Consider the following 19,838-nt stretch of genomic DNA (forward strand, 5'->3'; position numbering starts at 1 on the left):
CACACGCTTTACTGATTATGCAGAATGTCAGTTTCTGCGCTGAACGGTTTCAACCCAAATGGCCGACGGTAAAGGAAACGAGTTGCAAAACTTCTCCAAAACGGTACCATCCACAGACAAATTGGCTCATCATGAGGATGACGACCGCCGACACTCACGCCGAGACGGTTGCCGATGGTACAGTAGTATTGTTGCATCTCTCTTTCCTCTCCGTTCGCTCCTTTGCAACAGCAAAAGCTGTATGTGAATTTTCACCAAACGGCCATTCTCTCGCCCGGTGGTTTATTTTTCATTTCCTCCACAAGTACGCCCATCACGCTTCCCGCGCCATTAAACTTCCCGCCACACAGCACACTTAAACGTGGACATGGGGAGAGCTTTTTCCTCTACTTCTTGCATCGGTCACATGCTGGCTGCTGGTATCTCTGCCACTGACTTATTGGACGAGTTTTCTTCTGTTGGAGGTCGGTCTAAAAAAAAAGCGGTGGCCCCAAACACCGTTCAGTGGTGTGTACCGTTCACATAGCGCCAGTTGTACAACGGTTTGCGGTCGGTAGTCGCCATCATCATCGTCATCTTCACGAGCCACCATCGATGGCGCCCTTCTTCTTGAATGACCCTTGGTGTGTCTGTGTGTGTGTGTGCGCACGTCCATGATGATGATGATGAGGATGATGATCGTGTGCTGATGGGATGGATGGTTTTCCATTGAAAGAATGTAAAAAAAGGCAATGGTTGTGAGCGCGCGCACACTATACTAACAACCAGCACCATTATACCGCCGAACCGCACTCTTCCATCCAATTCAGATCCCCCATCCACCACATAGGTGGGGACGGATGCGGTGTGCGCCACCGGACAATCTTTGAAATCTTTCCACCATATTATTGGCTTATTAGCCATAACGAAGCGATTTGAAATTAATTACGTACGTACCCGGGCGTAAAAGAAGAAGGATAGCAAATGGAAAACCGCGCCCATAGAAGGTAAACACACACACACATACAGAGATGTTTGATCAGAGGCCGGTCGGCGATCTTCTCGGCCCGGAGATCGCCTCAATTTCAAGCGGATCGAGTAAACGGTGAAGCGGCCGACTTGGGCGGAAATGAAGCAACAACACCCGCAACTCCGTGCCTGCCGCCGCTCGCGCGTGTGGAAGCAAGGTGTGGAAAACACAAATTTAACACACAGTTTGTCGGGCAGGGTACGGCGGGGAGGCAAAACGATCGGAAGGTTTGAGAGCATATTCCTCCAAGGGAAGGAAGTAGTGACCCAGAGAGAGATAGAGTGGCAGAGAAGAAGGAGCGAAAAGGGAAAAGTAAAGCAAGGGATGAATTAAACAAGAAGCACTCCTCCCACTTACCCTTCTGCGTGCGCGTATCTCGATTGAGTGTGTGTGTGTGTGTGTGGGAGCTGATCATGATCGTCTCACATCCGACGAGAAGAAGGTTGTTTGGTAGGAAGCTGAAAGAAAAACGATCTCTTTGTTGTGCGGTTTTCTGTGGAGAGTGACTGTGCAGATTGTACAGTGCGTGTGTGTGTGCGCGTGTGGATGGAAATGAGAAAATTGGATTCAATTTATGCACCCATAACAATCTCTAACCCCTCACATAAACACTCCTCTGCGCTGTGGGAGTAAACGCAAAACCTTCTGTTGTGGTGCGCGCGGCATCATGAAGAGAAGGAAACAAATTGTGCAACAAAAACACCTCTTCTTTCTAATCGCGAATCAAGCGCCAAGGTGTGCACACATGCATTCATAACGCCTCATTGGGTGGTGCGTTGTGATGCGTGGAGAGGAAGTGTTTTTAAATGCAAAATGCGTGCGGCCACGCTAATGGGCAGTGGTGCAGTGGGAGAAATGTATTTAAAAATATCTTTTCTTGCATGTGCCATTACGAATGGGGAAAAAATGATTAATTAATCGCCCTCATTCGAGAGATTAAGTGTGTAGCAGCAGTCTCATTTCCCCATGGTTGTGCAGTAATGGAATACATATACTCTGTGGAAAATGAAATCATTAAGCATGTGTGGAGTACATACTGCATACACAATTTATTTCCGCTCCCAAAGCATGGCTGGTAATAGATTTTGGATAGAACTTATGTAGCTGAAAGATCGATGTAAAGATACTTCTAATCCTTCGCGTCTAATTCGTCTAAGCATTGTGCAATGTTCCGGCGGTTTTTCACCGGAAATAAACCATCATCATTCCCTTTTTAGAAAGATCCGAGAACAATCTACCCATTTGGCTCATCTTCGTCGTTCGATCTTCAACAGTGTGTGCTCTAACAATAAGTTGTTCATATGCAACAATCCGCACTGCTGGCAACAACAAACTCCTCTCTCTTTCTTCCGTTCGGTGATGATTTCGTGCTGCTCTTTCTGAAGTCTCTCTGAAAGCTGTATACGTACCGCGCGCTGCAAACGATCAATAATTAAATAATTACATCATTACTCATTCACCATCATCATCCTCATCATGATCATGCGTGCCAATATTTCCCTCATTACATTTTCTCTTTCACCTTCACCTTTTTTTTCGAGGCTCATTACTCCCATTTAACACTCTCCAAACGCTGTGCGCGCGGCTCTAACACACGATGCTTAATAAGCTATTGCGTCCGATCGGTTTGCGCCATTGCGCGCGATACTTTCCTTCTTTCCGTAGATGTTTCTCCATTTCATACGCAGACAAACACATCGAGCAACATGATTTGTTTACTCTAATTTTGTTAATTTTGCTAATACACTCACACAAACACACACACAACAGTCCATCCGTCGGAGATGATGATCAATTTTTGGAAATAATGTACTGTACGTGCTTGCGGCGATCGACGGAAGCTACTACTGTGTGTGCAGTTGGTTTGCCTAATTGCCTGTCCGCTTGTTTTGCTTAAAATTTCACACGTACGAGAAAAATCAATGCTTACTTTCACCACCATCATCGCCTTCACCGCGATTCAAGGCAAAAGCTTTCGTTCAGCGACCGATCAATCTTAGCTCACTGTTGTGTAACACACTGCTGCTACCGATCGTGCTTTATCGACTAATTTCATCTAACGCATCTCATCATCAACACTTCCTCCTCCTTCTCCACACACACATTTTCATCCAAAAGACATTAACACTCACAAAACCTTACCAAAGCTTTTTGAACCTTTGTTTGACCTTTGTTTGGATTCCACTTTTCTCGCGGCAGGCAACATTACCAGACTATCAACCGATCGAGAACTACCGCTCCGAGGACGATGAAGATCGCGACCTAGAGGATCCAAGATGGACACCCGGACTGTACATTGATAATGATTTGTTGATGTACCTGACCGCCGCTCGTTCAATATCCGCCTTTCAGGGTATGTGCGAGGAAGATGGTTGTATGGCAGCTAGTCGTGACGATACAACTATAAATGCATTTGATGTTGTAAGTATCGATTAGCGGGCGTAGATCTGTTTGTTTTTTTAACAAACATCATTAATGTCTCTCTTTGCTTTCCCCCATCGTTGCAGTTACACGACTCAGGATACGACGCCGGCAAAGCCCTAGAAGCTCTGCTAAAGTGTCCCGTGACGAAGGGCATCGAGAAGAAGTGGACCGAGGAGGAAACGAAACGCTTCATCAAGGGTTTGCGACAGTTTGGGAAGAATTTTTTTCGCATCCACAAAGACCTGTTACCACATCGGCCAACGGTAATGTGGCGCTTCCTTTTTTTTCTCTCGCTTGGTTCGCTTTCTGATTTTTGGAGATTAACTATTTTCCCTTCAACACGCAGCCGGAATTGGTAGAGTTTTACTATCTGTGGAAGAAGACGCCGGGGGCAAACCAGAACCGGCCCCACCGCAGACGACGGGCGAGCTCGCTCCGACGGCGCAACACACGGACGAACAGTAATGCGAGCGGCACCGCGCCGAACAGTAGCGGTAGCAGCAGCAGCAGCAGCAACAGCAACAGCAAGAAGGAACAGACCCCCGAGCGCACCGTGACGGATACCGGCTCGTCCCGACCGTCGCCGATCGGCAAGGAGGAGAACAGCTCCGTTACCGAGGACGACGTGAGCGAGTGCGACAGCGATTCGAGCGCCAACAAGGCGACGGCAGCGGCGGCGGCTGCAGCGACAGCCACCGCCAACGGTACGGCCGGCGTTGGAACAGGTAGCAACGGCGGCGGCGGCGGCGGAGGAGGCGGTGGCGGTGGAGGAGGAGGCAGCAGTAGTAGCAGCAGCAGCAGTAGCAGCAGTAGCAGCAGCAGCAGTAGCAGCAGCAGTAGCAGCAGCAGTAGCAGTAGTAACGGAAGTAACGGCGGCGTCGGCGGTTCCGTCGGCGTCGGAGACTTTACGACGACGGCCAGCAGCGGCGGCATTGGCGGGGGCACGGTCACCGGCGAGGAATCTCCGTCGAGGATGCGGACCCGCCAAAAGCCAACGAAAGAAACGAATGCTACCAATGCGAAGCGGCCCAAGCGGGGCGGTACGGAGACACCGGAGCAGCAGACAGCGACCGGCACTGCCGCAGCCGCAGCCACTGCTGGCGCCGCAGCCACGGCGGGCGGTGGTGCGCCCAACACCGGTGGTAGCAGTGGGAACGGAGCGAGCGGAAGTCTGGACAGTCCAAAGACGCCCAGCAAAACGACGAACAGCAGCAGCAATAATAGCAGTAGCACCAACACTAACACCACCACCACTACCACAGGCACTGGTAATGGCGGGAACAGCAGCTCCTCGGGTGCAGTTGGCCCGACGGTGGACGGTGTCGGTGGCAAGCATGGCGGTTCGCAGACCGGCAGCAAAGGCAGCAAGTCCGCTGGACCGGGCAAGACGGAAACGACCACCCCGAGCAAGGGCAAGAAGCGCTCGAACGAGCAGGAGGTGGACGGAAGCGATGAGAAGGATGGACAGAAGCGCAAACGCTCGGACAGCCCGGCCGAAAGCCTCACCACCGACAGCCGGCCCGGCTCCGTGCTGGACGAGATGGAATCGGTCAGCGAGGCGGCGACGGAAACGAGCATCGGTACGCGCACCACCGGCACGCCGACACCAATCGGACACGAGCGGTTGCAGGGCGCAAACTCGATCAGCTCCGGTACGGGCAGCGGCGCAGGACCCACTGCCGACGGAAGCGTGCCAGCCGCGAAGGACGACGAGAAGGATCCACTGTCGCTCGGACCACCGCTCGCCGCCGAGCCGATGGTTACGGAGTCGAACGAAAACAGCAGCAGCAGCAATACGACCACCTCGACCGTGGCCAAGTCCTCGTCGGGTGGTTCGGAAGACAAGGATGACGATTCGAACGCGGGTGCTACGGGTGCCGTTGTTGCGTCGGCGGTAGCAACCGTTCCAACGGCCGCAGACACCGCCAAGCTGCCCGAAACGGAAGACATCTCTCCGCCGTCGACGGCGGCCACTACGCCCGTCGCAACGCCGGCACCACCGACCGCGGGCGCATTGCTACCCGGCGCCGATGGCAGTGAACCGCCCCAGCAGGGAGTTGCTCCATCGTCGGAGGAAGCGGCCGCAGCAACCAACGGTACCAGTGTCAGCACAGCCGGCAGCGGCACCACCACCACGGCGGTGGAGGGCAAACCGTGCGTAAATGCGCTCGGACCCGCCCCGTCCAGCGACCAGGAGATGGCTTCGAAGCTGGCCAACATGAAACAGGAAGGTTCTGCCGCGACCGGACCTCCCACGGGCGCACCGGCCGGTTCAGCAGCAGCATCGGTCGACTTTAACTCCAAAGACGTGTTCATCAAGAAGGAACCGAACGAAGAGTCTGGTGCAGCTGCTGCGGCGGTGGCGTCGGCGGCCTCTGCCGGATCGTCCTCCGCGCCCGGAGAGCAATCCTCCGGCTCCGGTGTCGGTGGCGGCGCGGCCCCAACGAGTGGTGCCCCTAGCGAGCCGCAGGATTTGAAGCTCAAGATTGAGGTCAAGTCGGAAGCGAAACTGATGCCGGGCGGAGGCACCGGTAGCAACGAATCGTCCAGTCAAGGTGGCGCCGCCCAAGGCCCGCCCGAGATGAAGTACGATCCGGAAAATCTCGTCATGAAACCGTACGAAAGTCACATCAAGTACGGTGGGCATCCGGGCGAGGACGGTATGAAGTACGGGGAGCACAAGTATGGGCCACTGCCACCGCATCATCAACCCGGACCGGGCGAACCGCCGGGCCTGAAGTACGGTCCACCAGGGCCGCAGGACGAGCCGCTCGAGTACGATATGAAGCGGTACCCGGCGCACGGTCCCCCACCGCCACCCAACCAGGATGGTGGTCCACTCCCGCTGAAGCTTGGCGGTGGTCCGCCCGGACCGCCGTCCGCTTCCGGAGCGCCGGGCGAACCACCATCCGGCGCAGGACCGCCGCCCCACATGAAGCTGTCCCAGTACGCGCAGGATCTGACGGGCCTGAACCTAAAGTACCCTCCGCCGGACGAGCGCAGCAAGTTTGCACCGTCGCCCGCCTCGGACAGTGGCAGCGGCAGTGGCGTAGCGCCTCCACCCCCATCCGGTGTCGGTGGGCCGCTGCCGCTCATCCCCAAGAGCCACTATCCCGACCCGGCCCAGCTCAGCATGCTGCGGCAGCACTACGAGCACACGTTCAAGTACGATCCGATGGCGGCGGTCAAGTACGGACCGCCCGGGATGCCACCGTTCGGGGCGGGACCGCCCGGCCAGCACCACCATCCGCACCATCCGCTGGCGGGCGGCCTGCCCGGACAGCCGCAGTCACAGCCGCAAGATCTGAAGTACCTGCCGCCGGAGGCCATGGGCCCGATGAAGTATCCACCCTCCTCGGTGGCGAGCGACACGCCCACCTCGCTCAAGAACAACAGCTTCTCGGCGGACAATCTGCTGAAGAGCAGCTCGTCGAGCAGCAGCGGCGGCCCGGGGGCGAACGATGCGTCCAACCCGCTGGACGTGTCGGCTTCGGGGCGCCACGCCATCACTCCCAACCAGGACAGCCAGGGCAGCAACAGCAGCTCTCAGGCGACGCCCCTGCACGGCAGCAGTATTGCCTCGCCCCAGTCGGGTGGGCCTCCTCCCTCGCTACCACCGCACGGTGCTGGATCGTATCCACCGCCGCATGGACCACCGCCCCCGGGCCACCCGGGACATATCGTGAATCCGGGGCTGATGCCAACGTTGCTCGGCGCCGGCCCGAACTCGTCGCCAGTACCACCAACGTCCCAGCCGGGTGGCGTGCATGTACCCCCCGTGCTCGGCGGTCACCCGTTGGCACATCCGGGCGGTGTCCCTCCACCGCAGTTGTTACCAACGCCGCCCGGTTCGGGCCCGTACCAGCCTAGCAATATGCACCGACCGGGCGGACCAATGCCACCCTCCTCGGTGCCGAGCTCGGTTTCGCTGGCCGTCTCGTCCAGCGGCAGCACTGCCCTCACCTCCACGACTGCATCATCCTCCTCCTCCACGGCGGTAACGTCCCATTCCCCTGCCCCGATGCGGCCCTCGTCCGACAATGGACCGCTGGGGCTGCAGCCAATGGCGCACCATCACCGGTCGGACCGGGACCGCGAACCGCCCCGACCCGGCACAAACGAGCTGCCGCCGACCCGCGCCTCCCCTATCAACTCACTGTTGCAGGGAGTGCCGCCACCGCACGGCATGCTACCCCATCCGCTGCCGCTGCACCTGGGTCACCCCGGCATGCAGCTACCTCCGCACCATCCGGCCCATCTGGCCGGTCCGCTGGTGGGACACGCCGGGCTGCTGCCGCCCTCGCTGGCGGCACACAGTGCCGGCCTGCCGCTGCTCGGCGGGCCCACACCATCCGCGCTCGGCAGCCTGATGGAGGTGGCGGGCGCCGGCCGCCGCTCACCTTCGTCCGGGCCGGGCAGTCTGGCGGGTGGTCCGCATGGCCACCTGCCGCCCACATCAATGCACCAGTCGGTGAGTGCGCTGGCGGCACAGTCCCCGTCCACCCCGACCGGGGCCGGCGGTGGTGGACCGCCGTCCTCCTCGTCGTCCGCGCTGAGCCGGGCCAGCCCGAACGTGCCGCCGGGCGGACCGGGAACCCCGGGCGGCGGTGGCTACCCGGGCCCGGGCGGCCATCATCACCGATCCAGCTCACCTGCCAACTCGAACAGCTCCGGCCTGAGCCGGGGCAGCCCGATGCACCTGAGCCACCACCCGTCGACGCCGGGTGCGGGTGGTGCGGGAGGCAGCGGCAGCTCGTCCGCAGCAGCGGCGGCCGCCGCAGCCGCCTCGGCCGAACGCGACCGCCAAATCATGCGCCAGCAGAGCCCCCACATGACACCACCGCCACCGTCCTCGTCCGCACCGTCGACGGCGCTGATCTCCAGCCCGCTGAGCAAGATGTACGGTGGCCCCTCGGGACAGCGATCGCCGCCACCGTCCCACCCGTTCCGGCCGGGCGCATCGCCACCGGTCATACGACACCCCCAGATGCCTCTACCTCTGCCGATGACGGGCCCGATGGCGGGCATTCCCGGCTCGGTGATGCACGCCTCGCAGCCGTACCCGCTGATGCACCCGTCGCTGTTCAATCCGCACCATCACAACCCGTTCTACGCGCCGTACCCGTACGGTCCCGCCTACGGGCCCGGCTTCTCGTACATGAAGCCCGGCGGCTCACCCCTCGACAATCCGATGCTGCACGGGCACCCGACCGCGATACCGCCGCCCCGGCCCGAGGACGCGCCTGGGGCCGGTGGCCCCGGGGTGCACGGCAATGCGAGCGAAAAGTCGAAATCCTCCGGCGGTGGCAGCAAATCGCAGCAACCGCAAACTTCCTCCTCCTCCACCTCGTCCGTATCGTCGCTGTCCGGGTCGGGCGGAAATGATCGTTCGAAGCAGTCGTCCTCCGGGTCTGGCAATGGAGGCGGCGGTGGTCCGGGCAGTGGGCATTCCAACTCGTCCAGCCAGAGCGGCTCGTCAGCCGGACCACCGGGTGGCCCCGGCCGGGGAGGCCCATCGCCCAGCGGGGCGGGCGGTCCGGGGATGGTCGGCATGCCGGGCGGTCCGCCCGGTGGCCATCCGCTCAGCGGGAGCCCGTTCCATCCGGCCGGTCCACCCCATCACCACTCGCCGTACGGTCCACCGCAGCCGCACAATCCGTTCATCGAGAACCAGCTGCCTCCGGTCGGTGGAGGCAAGCCGACCAGCCATATGGACGCGCTGCGAGCCCACGCCCATGCGGCGGCCGGTGGCGGGCTAGGTCCGCCGCCGGGCCATCACCCGCACCATCATCCGGGGCATGGGCCGCCACCGCCGCCCGGGCACCATCCGGCGCACCCGAGCGAACCGGTGCACATCGAAACGCTCGACATCGATCCGGATCCGGAACCGCCGTCCCCTGTCCATGACATGAACCGGGGCCCGAGCCCGGAAGCCAAACCGGACGATACCGAGTGCCACCGGTCGCAATCGGCAATGTAAGTAGTCGAGCAGTCAATCAAACCTGTGTTTGAAATAGATTTTAATTGAACGTCTTTTCCTCCCTCGCCGTGTTTTAGCTTCGTACGACGCTGTGATCGTGGTGACTACAACTCCTGCACCCGTACCGATCTCGAATTCAAACCGACGCCCGACTCCAAGCTGGCCCGCAAGCGCGAAGAGCGCGATCGCAAGCTGGCAGAGAAGGAGCGGGAACGGAAAGCACAGCAGGCGGCCCAGGCGCAGCATCAGCACCAGCAGCAGCAGCAGCAACAGCAGCAACAGCAGCAGCAACAGCAGCACCACCCGTCAATGCAGCCCCATCCCCATCAACCACCGTCCCATCCGCACCATCAGCAGCATCCGAGCGTGACGGCGCACCAGCAGGCGGTGGCAGCTGCCCAGCACCATCAAGCGGTTGCCGCATCGGCAGCAGCAGCGGCGGCCGCCGCTCAGCATCACCATCAGCAACAGCAGCAGGCGCAGCAGCAGCAGGCGGCGGCCGTTGCGCAACATCAAGCGCAGCAGGCGCACCACCAGGCACAGCAGCAGGCGGCCGCTCAGCAGCAGGCGCAGCAGCAAGCGGCGGCGGCGGCGGCTGCCGCAGCGGCAGGCAAGCCGGGCAGCGCGGGCAGCAGTAGCTCGGGCTCGGGCGGACCGGGCGGACCGCAGGGTCCACCGCCGCCGGGCCATCATCCGGGCCATCCGTCGCCTGGGCAACAGTCGATGAAGCCGGACATTAAACCGTACCCGGACACGCCGGCCCTCAGGCAGCTGTCGGAGTACGCGCGGCCACACGTTGGTTTTAGGTAGGTGTTTGTGTTGTGCCTTTCGGTTGGAGAAGGTTTTTTAAACCGACTCTACTCGTTTGTTGTGTAAAGTTGAGTGTTCTAGCTGCAAAATGTCATGAGCATCACGAGATATTCACCGACGAAAACAATGAACATATGGTAGCTTGATGCTCATTGTTGATACTCAATGAATGTACGTCATGACATGTCGATTGCGACGAGCAAATGCTTGAGGCAAACCCGATACTCTGACTGACAAACTGAACTTAATGCCGGCACAAGCATGATCATGTTTTTTTTTTGGCTGCGAAAAGTGTTACCAAATGTCACTGTTTTAGTCAACAACACTCATGACTGAAACGAAGTTCAAATCAGCTCACGTACACAACTGAGATGATCAGAGATGAGACTCAAACAGTTGATGGATCAATCATATGCTTGGTGACATTTTGTTCAGCACTCAACGATTTGTTATTCACTTTGTCACGACATTTTCTGTCGGTGATCATTACGATAGTCATGGGAGATATGCGGTGCTTGCGAGTGGCGTGGACATGATTTGGTTGATTTTGCAGAACTGATCACAGTAAAAAAAGTCATGACATAGTGACTGACCAAGCGGTGGTCGATAAAATGTCACGAAGCATGCATTGGTCACACCAATCATTTTTAGTATCACCTCTGATCATTACAATTGAGTACGTGACACTTACATGGATTTTGTTTCAGTCAGATTTGTTTTTTTGACATTGACAGTGAAATTTTACTGCACTGGCTGAGATCTCTCTTTCTCCTGATAGAGCTTTGTTGGAAGCCAATTTCTATGGCCTTTGGCCGCTAATGCATATTTTAACATTACTTACGGGACAGCTGGATCAATCTTACAGTACAATTTTTCATCCTGTTTTTCGCTTTTTTCTTCTTTTCTATTTTTCCAATATTATCTAGTCCTGTGGAAACGATGGTTCCGCCACCATACCATCCACTGTACAATAGAGAAAGGTATAGTAGATAGAATTGTTTTTTTCTTCTGTTGCTTCTTTTTACGCTACGCTTTAATTCCTTTGCTTCTCAATCGTATATTATATTAATGCGGCATGCGCATATACGATGTATGTGTGTATTAATTGGCATATCATCGATTTTTACATCTCATTTTGCGACCCTAATCGTCATATAATCCATAAAACTATCCTGCAATCCTTTCACCTGAATCATTTGTTTTCATAAGCATTTTTGTTTTTCAATCGATTGGCAAAGTTATAGACGCGTTATGTAGTTTTGGCCTAACAAAATACTACCACTTGTCGAAATAGCCATTCCGGCAAGGTAAATTGGTAGTATTTTTCGAAGCATTGTTGTATACGTTTCATTTACGAAAATCATCTATCAAAATTCAATATCATTTATTATGCACGATAGCGTTTGCAGGAGACATCAAGCTCTTAAACACACATACTTACATGCAGTATTAATTTAACCACCAATCAATCTTTACTCCTCGTCAGTTTATTCCTTGTTTGTTTGTCTGTGCAATAAGTCTAATTTGACGATGAAAAGATGTATAACCGCTCTACATTTACAGATGTTTCACTTCAAAATGCTAATCTCTAACTATAATTTAATTGTTGGGCTTTGTTTTAACTATCGATCGATTTAAAGTTCACGTTCTCATACAAACTATTTCATACCTTAATTCATACGAATAAGACAAACCATTATCGGTGTATGTATGTGTGTGTAATGTGTGTTTAAGTTCTACCTGCTTTGCTATACCTACCCAGCCGTTCGCCCACCGCCACCGCTGCCTGGTGCTTTCGTTCATAGAATGATATTGATCGATTTTTGCGAAATTTCTCCGATTAACAGGGACATCTTTTTTAGGGAATTCGAGGACCTCAAGAACCAGCCCGGCATGGGCCCATCCCGGCTAGATCCGCACTGGATGGAGTACTATCGAATGAGGTAAGACCCACAGTGACAAACAACAGTAGTTAAATGTAGTTTCACACTAACGACTTCCGCTTCGTTTTACTCCCTTCCACAGAGGAATGCATCCGTCACAGTTCCCTGGGCTTTACGGCAATCCGGCGGCCATCGCACAACTGGAGCGGGAACGAATAGGTAACGTATCCGATTCGCATGACACGCCGCCCCGCCACGGCTGCGCGCCGGCTGTTTAATTTCCTTTAACCGACCGATTTCGATTTGTTCTTCCTTTCTTTCTCTCTTTCTTTACATTCAATTCAAACACGTGTTTCTTACGTTTTCCTTTTTTTGTGTTTCTCTTCTCTTCTTCCTCGCTCACATCGGGGGCTGGTTTACTCATGTTCCGGGGTGTGTGCGTGTTAATGCTTGTATGTTTCTGTGTGTGTGTGTGCGTTTCCAATCGCACCTATTACCGAACTTCTCCGCGATCGAATTCCTTCCCACGGTTTAATTAACGCGTACGATCATCATCATAATCAACCGGGACACGATGATGTCCGACCCGCCGCCCCATCGATGAAATCCGCGCGTGCGCTCCGTTCCGGCGACGATTCCGATTCCTTCTAATGCGTTTACTGTGACCTATCATCCTGCTGATGAATGTGCTGATATTATTACACCTATTTTCTTTTTTCCCCCTTTACCCGTTAAAATCCCATCCTTCTGTAAAAAAAAAACAAACAAACATGAAAACCCCTTCCCTTCCTCCCTTAAAAAAACGATGAATGTGAAAATATGCCAAAACCGTACCACTACGCCGATGCCGAACACCACCGCGGCCACTGCCAACATCACTGCCACCTGCAACAACAACAACAACAACAAAAACAACAACAAACTTACCAAACCACAACACGCGCTGTGTTCTGCACTGTAACGTTTTTGCGAATGGGGAAATGTTTAAATGTGTTCGAATCCACATCATTGATGCGCCACTATCAATGCTAACAACTCGATCCCCGTGCCCACTTGATGTGGTGTCTATGACCGCTTGCCTCTTGCCTTGTGTGTGTTTTTTATGATACATTTTCGAATGCGTACGCTGTCCATGTGACGTTCTTGCGGCGTTCTTACCATTTGTTGCACTGTCTTTCTGTTTCTATTTAATTTACCGATCCGTTTGTACGCGTGATCATGGCTCCTCGCCTTATTTTTCGCAATTCACAACTTTGCAACCGATACCCAACACTCTCGGGAACTGAAACCATCATCAACCAACACCCCACCCAAACCCGCCTTCACAACACAACCGATGATCCCTAAATGCGCTAAATGCCACTGCCAACACGGGAAAAACCGGGAAATGGTGTGTGCGTGCGTGTATGTGCTGGTTCGTGTGTTCGGATAACCACAATGATCGACGCACGCACAACAACGCACACAACACAGGCTTGCCACCGCATCCTGTTGCTGGGCTGGATCCATCCGATCCGATGGTACGTATCAGCATCGAAACGTCAATCATGTTTTATGTTGTTGGTTTCTGTTCACTTGTTACAGTTGCGCTTGGCTGGCGAATACCATGCACACTCCCATACGCACTTGCACTTGCATTCGCAACAGCAGCAAGACTCGGCAGCAGCGGCGGCGGCGGCAGCGGCAGCGGCGGCAGCAGGTTTTCATCTACCACGTGAGTTTGTATTGCAAAAGATACACGCAAAGAAAAGAAAAGAAAAGCAAATGTGTACAAAGACAAGAAAAGCTAAATGCGCTCAAAAATCCCACATTCTCGTTAAAAATCCATCTATTATGATCCATTCATCCTGTGCATCTATGTCCTATTTTTTTTTAATTCGATCTTTCTCTTCCCCTTTCCGCATCCTTCTTCTTCGATTGTCACGGTATATCAGCTTAGTTCTTGGTCCCCCGGAACCCCTTCACAATCACTCATTTAGCGCTTAATCGTGTCTGTAGATCGGGCTCGCGATCGTTCGTGTGGGGGGGCAATGTTATCGATTGTATACGGAGATTGTGTTTGCTCGCGCGTCTATAATCGGAACGTTAAATTACCTTCCCAATGTCACACAGTTTATATCGTCCATTAGTGTTAGCTACTTCATTTCATCTCTATCGTTGATATTAGTTTCATGTTTATCATTCGTTCAACTTTATTCTCACTCTCATTTCTAACCTAAATCGTGGTGTTGCGTCTATATTAAATATATTTACTAATTGTTTATCTTTTTTTACTATTTTTCCATCTCTCTGTTGCTGCTGTGGTCAATAAAACATCAACCGGCTGGATGGATGGTGCGCTCGTTCCTTTTGTCCACGCTCCGCAGCCAACGTTCCTCCCTATCCACGGCCGAATGTTTTAATGCCGAGGGATCCCCATTCGGAGGTGCTGTTGCGTATGTCCTATGATCCACTGCAGGTAAGAAGGCAATGAAAGGTGTTTGCGGTGGTGGGGGTTTTCCCAATCTTTGTGCAGTACAGATAAACTAACGTACTTTCCAATTCCACCAGGCCGCTGAATTTCAACGACAAAGTGCATTAGACCGGGCCCAATCGCTGCATGAGCAGTACATGAGGTATTGATCGGAAGCAATTTGAACGAACGCGTTAACTAATTGATTGGTTTTTGTTCGGTTACTTTTACCCTTACAGACAACACGAGCGCGAGATGAAGGTGCGTGCACTGGAGGAAGCAGCACGGGGTGGTAAACATTAGTAGCACAACCCCAATTACGACGACAAGTTGGCGGCAGTGATGCTGTGTCAGCTGGTCCACAACTCTCCTAACAACACCACTGGTACCTTTTTTGGCAGTGTTTCATGCTGTGCGACCACGAACCACAAACCACAACACTCATCTCACAACTCCTTCCTGATTTCTTCCCAAATTTGACCAAAAACACTAAGTAACAAAAACAAACAAACAAACGTTAAAAGCAACACTTCTAGATTGATACAAAAGAAAGCTATATACATATAGTTCTATATAGTGGATAACAAAAGTGTGTATTTCAAGGCTAGGACAGGCAGGCTGGCAGGCAGTAGTAGACACGCACGCGCGGGCACACACACGCAATGATATACATGCTGTGTGTGTTCGTGTGTGTCTGGGTGCTGTGCAGCAGAACGACCAGGGAATGCTGGTCCTATAATTACAAACATTTTCTTGTCGCGTCCGCCGCGACAACTATATGGGTAGGCTTACTTTAGTCTTTTTTCTCTCTTTGATCAGATTATATTTAAGTATTATGAAATGACTTTGTGTCTCAGCGTAAGGCTAGCCAACATTATTATAGATTCGATTCTGCCGCGGGGCACCACCTTTTAGGGGTAAAAGCGGGAAAACAAAACAATGGAACGGTCTGTGAGTGCACCTCCCCATTGATGATGTAAATATTTAAACGACTATGGTTTAGGTTCGCATTTGCGCGTAACTGACTATATATGTATATGTATAATCCAATTTTATCGATTAGTGCTTTAGTGACTAAGCATCTAGCGTTGGCGCACGGTGTTATACGCTTTATTGTCGGGGTTTTCGTCGACCAGACCATTAGTCTGCTCTGTTGAGTGACACCGCTGTTCGAAGCATGAGAACAACACTTTGTGAAAACAGGATACGATTTATGTTTTTTTAGCGCATTCAAACTAACTTCTTACCCCGAGGACCCATTGCTCAGAGCATTTTGTCTGCCATTAAAGAAGAAAGGGGAGGACGGGAAAACGGAAACTCCTTCATCTAACTGCCCTTAACTAATGCTGATGAGGGACAGTGAGATAACGCGCTTTACACTAAAAGGCGAACATAAAAAAGGGAAAGAGAATGTTTTGTTACGTTGTTTAATTTCCTGCTCGTTCCATTTGATTCTCATCGAAACCTTGCTTTTGTGCACAAAATTCCGTTTTTGTCACAATACTTGTCGGTCGATCGGTCGTGTGTTAAGAAGAGCATTTCTCAAGTGAGCAGACGTCAATTGCGTCGCATGTAAATAAACACATCAGTCACCACTTGCATTTCAAGTGCGAAAATCAACACCGATAAGAACGGTAGCGAACAACAAAACACACATGTCACAGGACACGGGGGAATACAGAGAAGTTGAGAACAAAAAAGTGGCGAGGCATTCACACAAATTGTATGTATAAAACAAAATCAATGCGAGATGATATGCAAACAACACACAACCACAACAAAAAACAACAACAATATTAGATTGTAAGTAGAAAACGGTATATATATATTATATATTTTATATTTATGAGGAAAGGATGGACGAAACAAAAAAGAATGGAAAAGTAATATTATACACCATATAAGGTAGAGGAAGAAACAGAAAACAAAAAGGACGCAACACGTGTCGTGTTTGCATGTCGATCGTGCCGACGATTCCGATACGCGCGGAGCCCCACACACATCTCAGCATCATCACGTATTCGGAATAGTCTAAGAAACTGAAGCGAACAAAGTAGTTGGACGCGCGTTTAATCACCACGCACACAGTGTGTTATTATTATTATTATTATTATTTGCTCCGTTGGCGTGTTGTCGCCCTCTCTCCCTTGTTTTCCCCAACTGTTGTACACAGGATGAATGAAGCGGGAAACCCCCTTTTCGATTAGAGTAGTTACATTATTGCACGGGTAGTGAAATGGGGCGGAAAAAAGCACACGGGGACCACCGTGTGCGGGTAATCTGTAAATGGGTGCGAGGGGAAAACGCATTTAATCAAAACAAAAACCACACACACACACAACCAACCGCTGCTCCCCCATCCCTCGTAGTCGGTATATTGTATAGAGGAAACCTTATTTAGAGTTATGATAACAAGGGGCAAATAGGTGACTGTGTAAAGGGTACCGGCGGAGGAAGTCATTTGCCGGGTGGGGGAAGAAAAAATATCCTTTTTAATAGCACCAACTCCCCGGGGGGGCTGCCAGCACGGGGCGCCCTTTTCCCGTATTGCATTAGTGGTTCCCATGCAAACAACCAAATCGTGAATATGCAACACAGTACAGTTGGCACGGGCGCATTGAAGATCGTGGGAAGCAAGCGGCGGCAGGAGAAATGTGAGCAGATTTTTGAACCCATTTCTAAGTGTCTATATTTATGGAAACCACTACACACTTCCCCCTCTTTCCCGCGGATGAAAACATAAAGCTGTCGATCTATGGGCATACGGATCATCATCATAGCCGTAATATAGAGAAGGTCGAATTCGATCGACATGGGGTGGCCCATGTTCGATCGGCATGTCTAAGGAAGGACACACGCATATGCGAAATGTGCAAATTGTGTGTGTCTGGGTGTATGTGGTGGAAAAAGGATTTACGAGGAACACGGTGGGAACGAACGAATGTTCGCGATTAGACTGACTGTTGTTATATGCCGAGATGCGCATTAGAGAAGACTGTCGATAAAAAGATACATTGACGCCTCCGATGTCTGGGGGTGAATGAACTGCCGAATGAACCGGGTGTTGGAATTTCGGGGCGCATTTTCGTTTGTTACACGCGTTCATTTTGAGACGAACAAACAAAAAAACAAAAACAAAACCTCTCTAACATCCAAATTAGCTTATCCTCCCCTAACACACGGTGAGTGTGTGTACTGGGACTCAACTTTTGGTTTTAATAATGGTGTTCTTGCTGAGTTTAATTTGCGTATACGTTAGTTCGATAATAGGTTTTCCTTTTTCCTCCAGCGGGTGCTGGAAAAGGAAATAGACAAATTACTACCAACAATAACAATCCTCTCCCCTGCATGCCGTATGTAAAATATTGTCTTACTTAGTTGTTTACGAAACCGTTCAATTTGTGGTGTCGTCGTGTTTATTGTGTCGCCTGGGGCCTATTTTAAGCGAAACAGAGGGAAGGCACGCAATTGCGGATGCCGCTGTCGTCAAAGAGGTCGTTTATAACACGCTCACACCTTGACATTTGCGTGCATGGTACAACAAACGGCCGATCTGTATTTATACCTAGTGAAATACGAAAGGATTTGAACGTGCACAGTGCATTCTTTAAAGAGAAAGCCCCAGTCCCCGTGCGTAGTTCCGGTGTGGTGTGACGGTTGTTGTTGAGACTATAGCAATGTATGTGTGTTGTACAACAAATGTAGGGGAATGTTTTAAACAGACAAAACCACCAAAAACTCACACAGAAAATGCTACATTAATCATCGTCGTCTTCATCGTGTTTCGTCAAATGAACAAAATTTACCATAAGAATCCCCATACAAAAATCACACGCTCTGCGGTGGGCGATGGAAAGTGCGATCGTGAATCGGACCTTGAACATATGAAATGTTTTGATTTAATCGACAAACTAAAGAGATATCTTATTAACACACTAAGAGAAGGGGGAAAGTGAAGCAAACAAAACATGTCGTGAACAGGTGAAACAAAGTTTACAATGTTAAGAACTCTAAACGAGCACAAGATGATGATACAAGATAATACAACCACAGACGAAACACACTCAACAAAACCGAGCTCGCTAAGGAACTCGTGCGCGCACGGAGAAAGTACGGCCAGAAACAAATTAAATATAGTATTTGCATACAGTTTCGTGTAAGAACAAAAAAACAGATTTGAATAGTAGTAGTAATGAGATATGACATGTCAATCGACACGAACCAAGCGACACGAGAGAATTAGAGAATCTGCTGGCATATACGGAGAAAGAGCGAGAGAGGGAAAAAGCGAATGTAACAACCCCTGCCCCTGATAATATAAAGTGTTGCACAGAAGATAAGTATATCGCCACACGTGGTAGAGAACGAGAACGGAAGGATGTAATTGAAACAGTGCGTAGAAATGTAGAAATTGCAAGCGGCAGATCACACGCATGAACATAACTTGTGAATGAAGAGCGGAGAGGAGAGAAACTGGTGATGATAAAAAATATACGAATATTGAAAAAAATATATATATGAAAACTGAAACACTTTGGTGAAGCACCACTGCGAGAAAAGAGAGAGATGAAAGTTCGTGATGACCCTAGAATTAGCTATCGTCGTAATTTATGTTTGGAACAATGGCACGCGGAACAGCGCCACGTATCTGACTAAAGTATGTCGAGAAAAATAAGTTTCAAAAATACTAGGTTTTATAATATTCTTACATATTCTCTCTCACTGAACGAAGATTTTTGTTCTTCTTCTTCCATCTTTGGCACAACAACCATTGTCGGTCAAGACCTGCTGCCTGTGCCACTAGTGGGGGGCTAGGCTTTCAGTGAACTTACTGATTATTACACACACAGCAGAATAGTCAGTCTTACGTATGGAGCCCACGATCTATTTGGGGGCTTGAACTCGTGACGGGCACGTTTGGTTAAGTCGTACGAGTTGACGACTATACCACCAGACCGACCCTGAATGTCTTTGGTAATTTGAATAATGTGATTCAAATGCTTAGATGAATTTCTGATCGAATAATGTCTCGAGTCAACGAAACAAATGGTGAATGAAGTTTGAAATTTGCTGGAATGTCGTTTCCGTTCGCTTACGATGAGTGATACGAATATTACGAATATTAGTGAATTTGAAGCACCGTAGTATGGTCGTTTAATGTACGGCTTTAGCAACATGTGATGATTCATGTTTGGATCATGCAAGACCATGTCGAGTCCAATAACATGGCATATCTTGATTATCTTTCTATAAACCAATTAGACACAGCAGAGGGGGACT

General features: G+C 51.4%; 1 protein-coding gene across 23 annotated transcripts in view; it reads left to right on the forward strand.

Moving 5' to 3' along the window:
- LOC1277259 (trithorax group protein osa) overlaps positions 1-19,088 on the forward strand; it is a 109,099-nt gene extending 90,011 nt beyond the window's left edge. For 17 of the 23 annotated variants that reach the window (XM_061643205.1, XM_061643219.1, XM_061643210.1 and 14 more), the window contains 12 exons: positions 3,209-3,430; positions 3,517-3,696; positions 3,780-9,409; positions 9,491-10,219; positions 11,150-11,203; positions 12,071-12,166; positions 12,249-12,325; positions 13,580-13,626; positions 13,691-13,820; positions 14,473-14,564; positions 14,657-14,721; positions 14,798-19,088. In XM_061643205.1, the coding sequence (XP_061499189.1) occupies positions 3,209-3,430; positions 3,517-3,696; positions 3,780-9,409; positions 9,491-10,219; positions 11,150-11,203; positions 12,071-12,166; positions 12,249-12,325; positions 13,580-13,626; positions 13,691-13,820; positions 14,473-14,564; positions 14,657-14,721; positions 14,798-14,861 (7,386 nt within the window). In that variant the 3' untranslated portion in view covers positions 14,862-19,088. The remainder of the gene's footprint in view (positions 1-3,208; positions 3,431-3,516; positions 3,697-3,779; positions 9,410-9,490; positions 10,220-11,149; positions 11,204-12,070; positions 12,167-12,248; positions 12,326-13,579; positions 13,627-13,690; positions 13,821-14,472; positions 14,565-14,656; positions 14,722-14,797) is intronic. The other 6 variants (XM_061643224.1, XM_061643225.1, XM_061643220.1 and 3 more) reach the window with 6 other exon arrangements.
- Positions 19,089-19,838: the final 750 nt, after the last annotated feature.

The sequence above is a fragment of the Anopheles gambiae genome, chromosome 2 (assembly GCF_943734735.2).
Source record: "Anopheles gambiae chromosome 2, idAnoGambNW_F1_1, whole genome shotgun sequence".
NCBI classification, from domain to species: domain Eukaryota; kingdom Metazoa; phylum Arthropoda; class Insecta; order Diptera; family Culicidae; genus Anopheles; species Anopheles gambiae.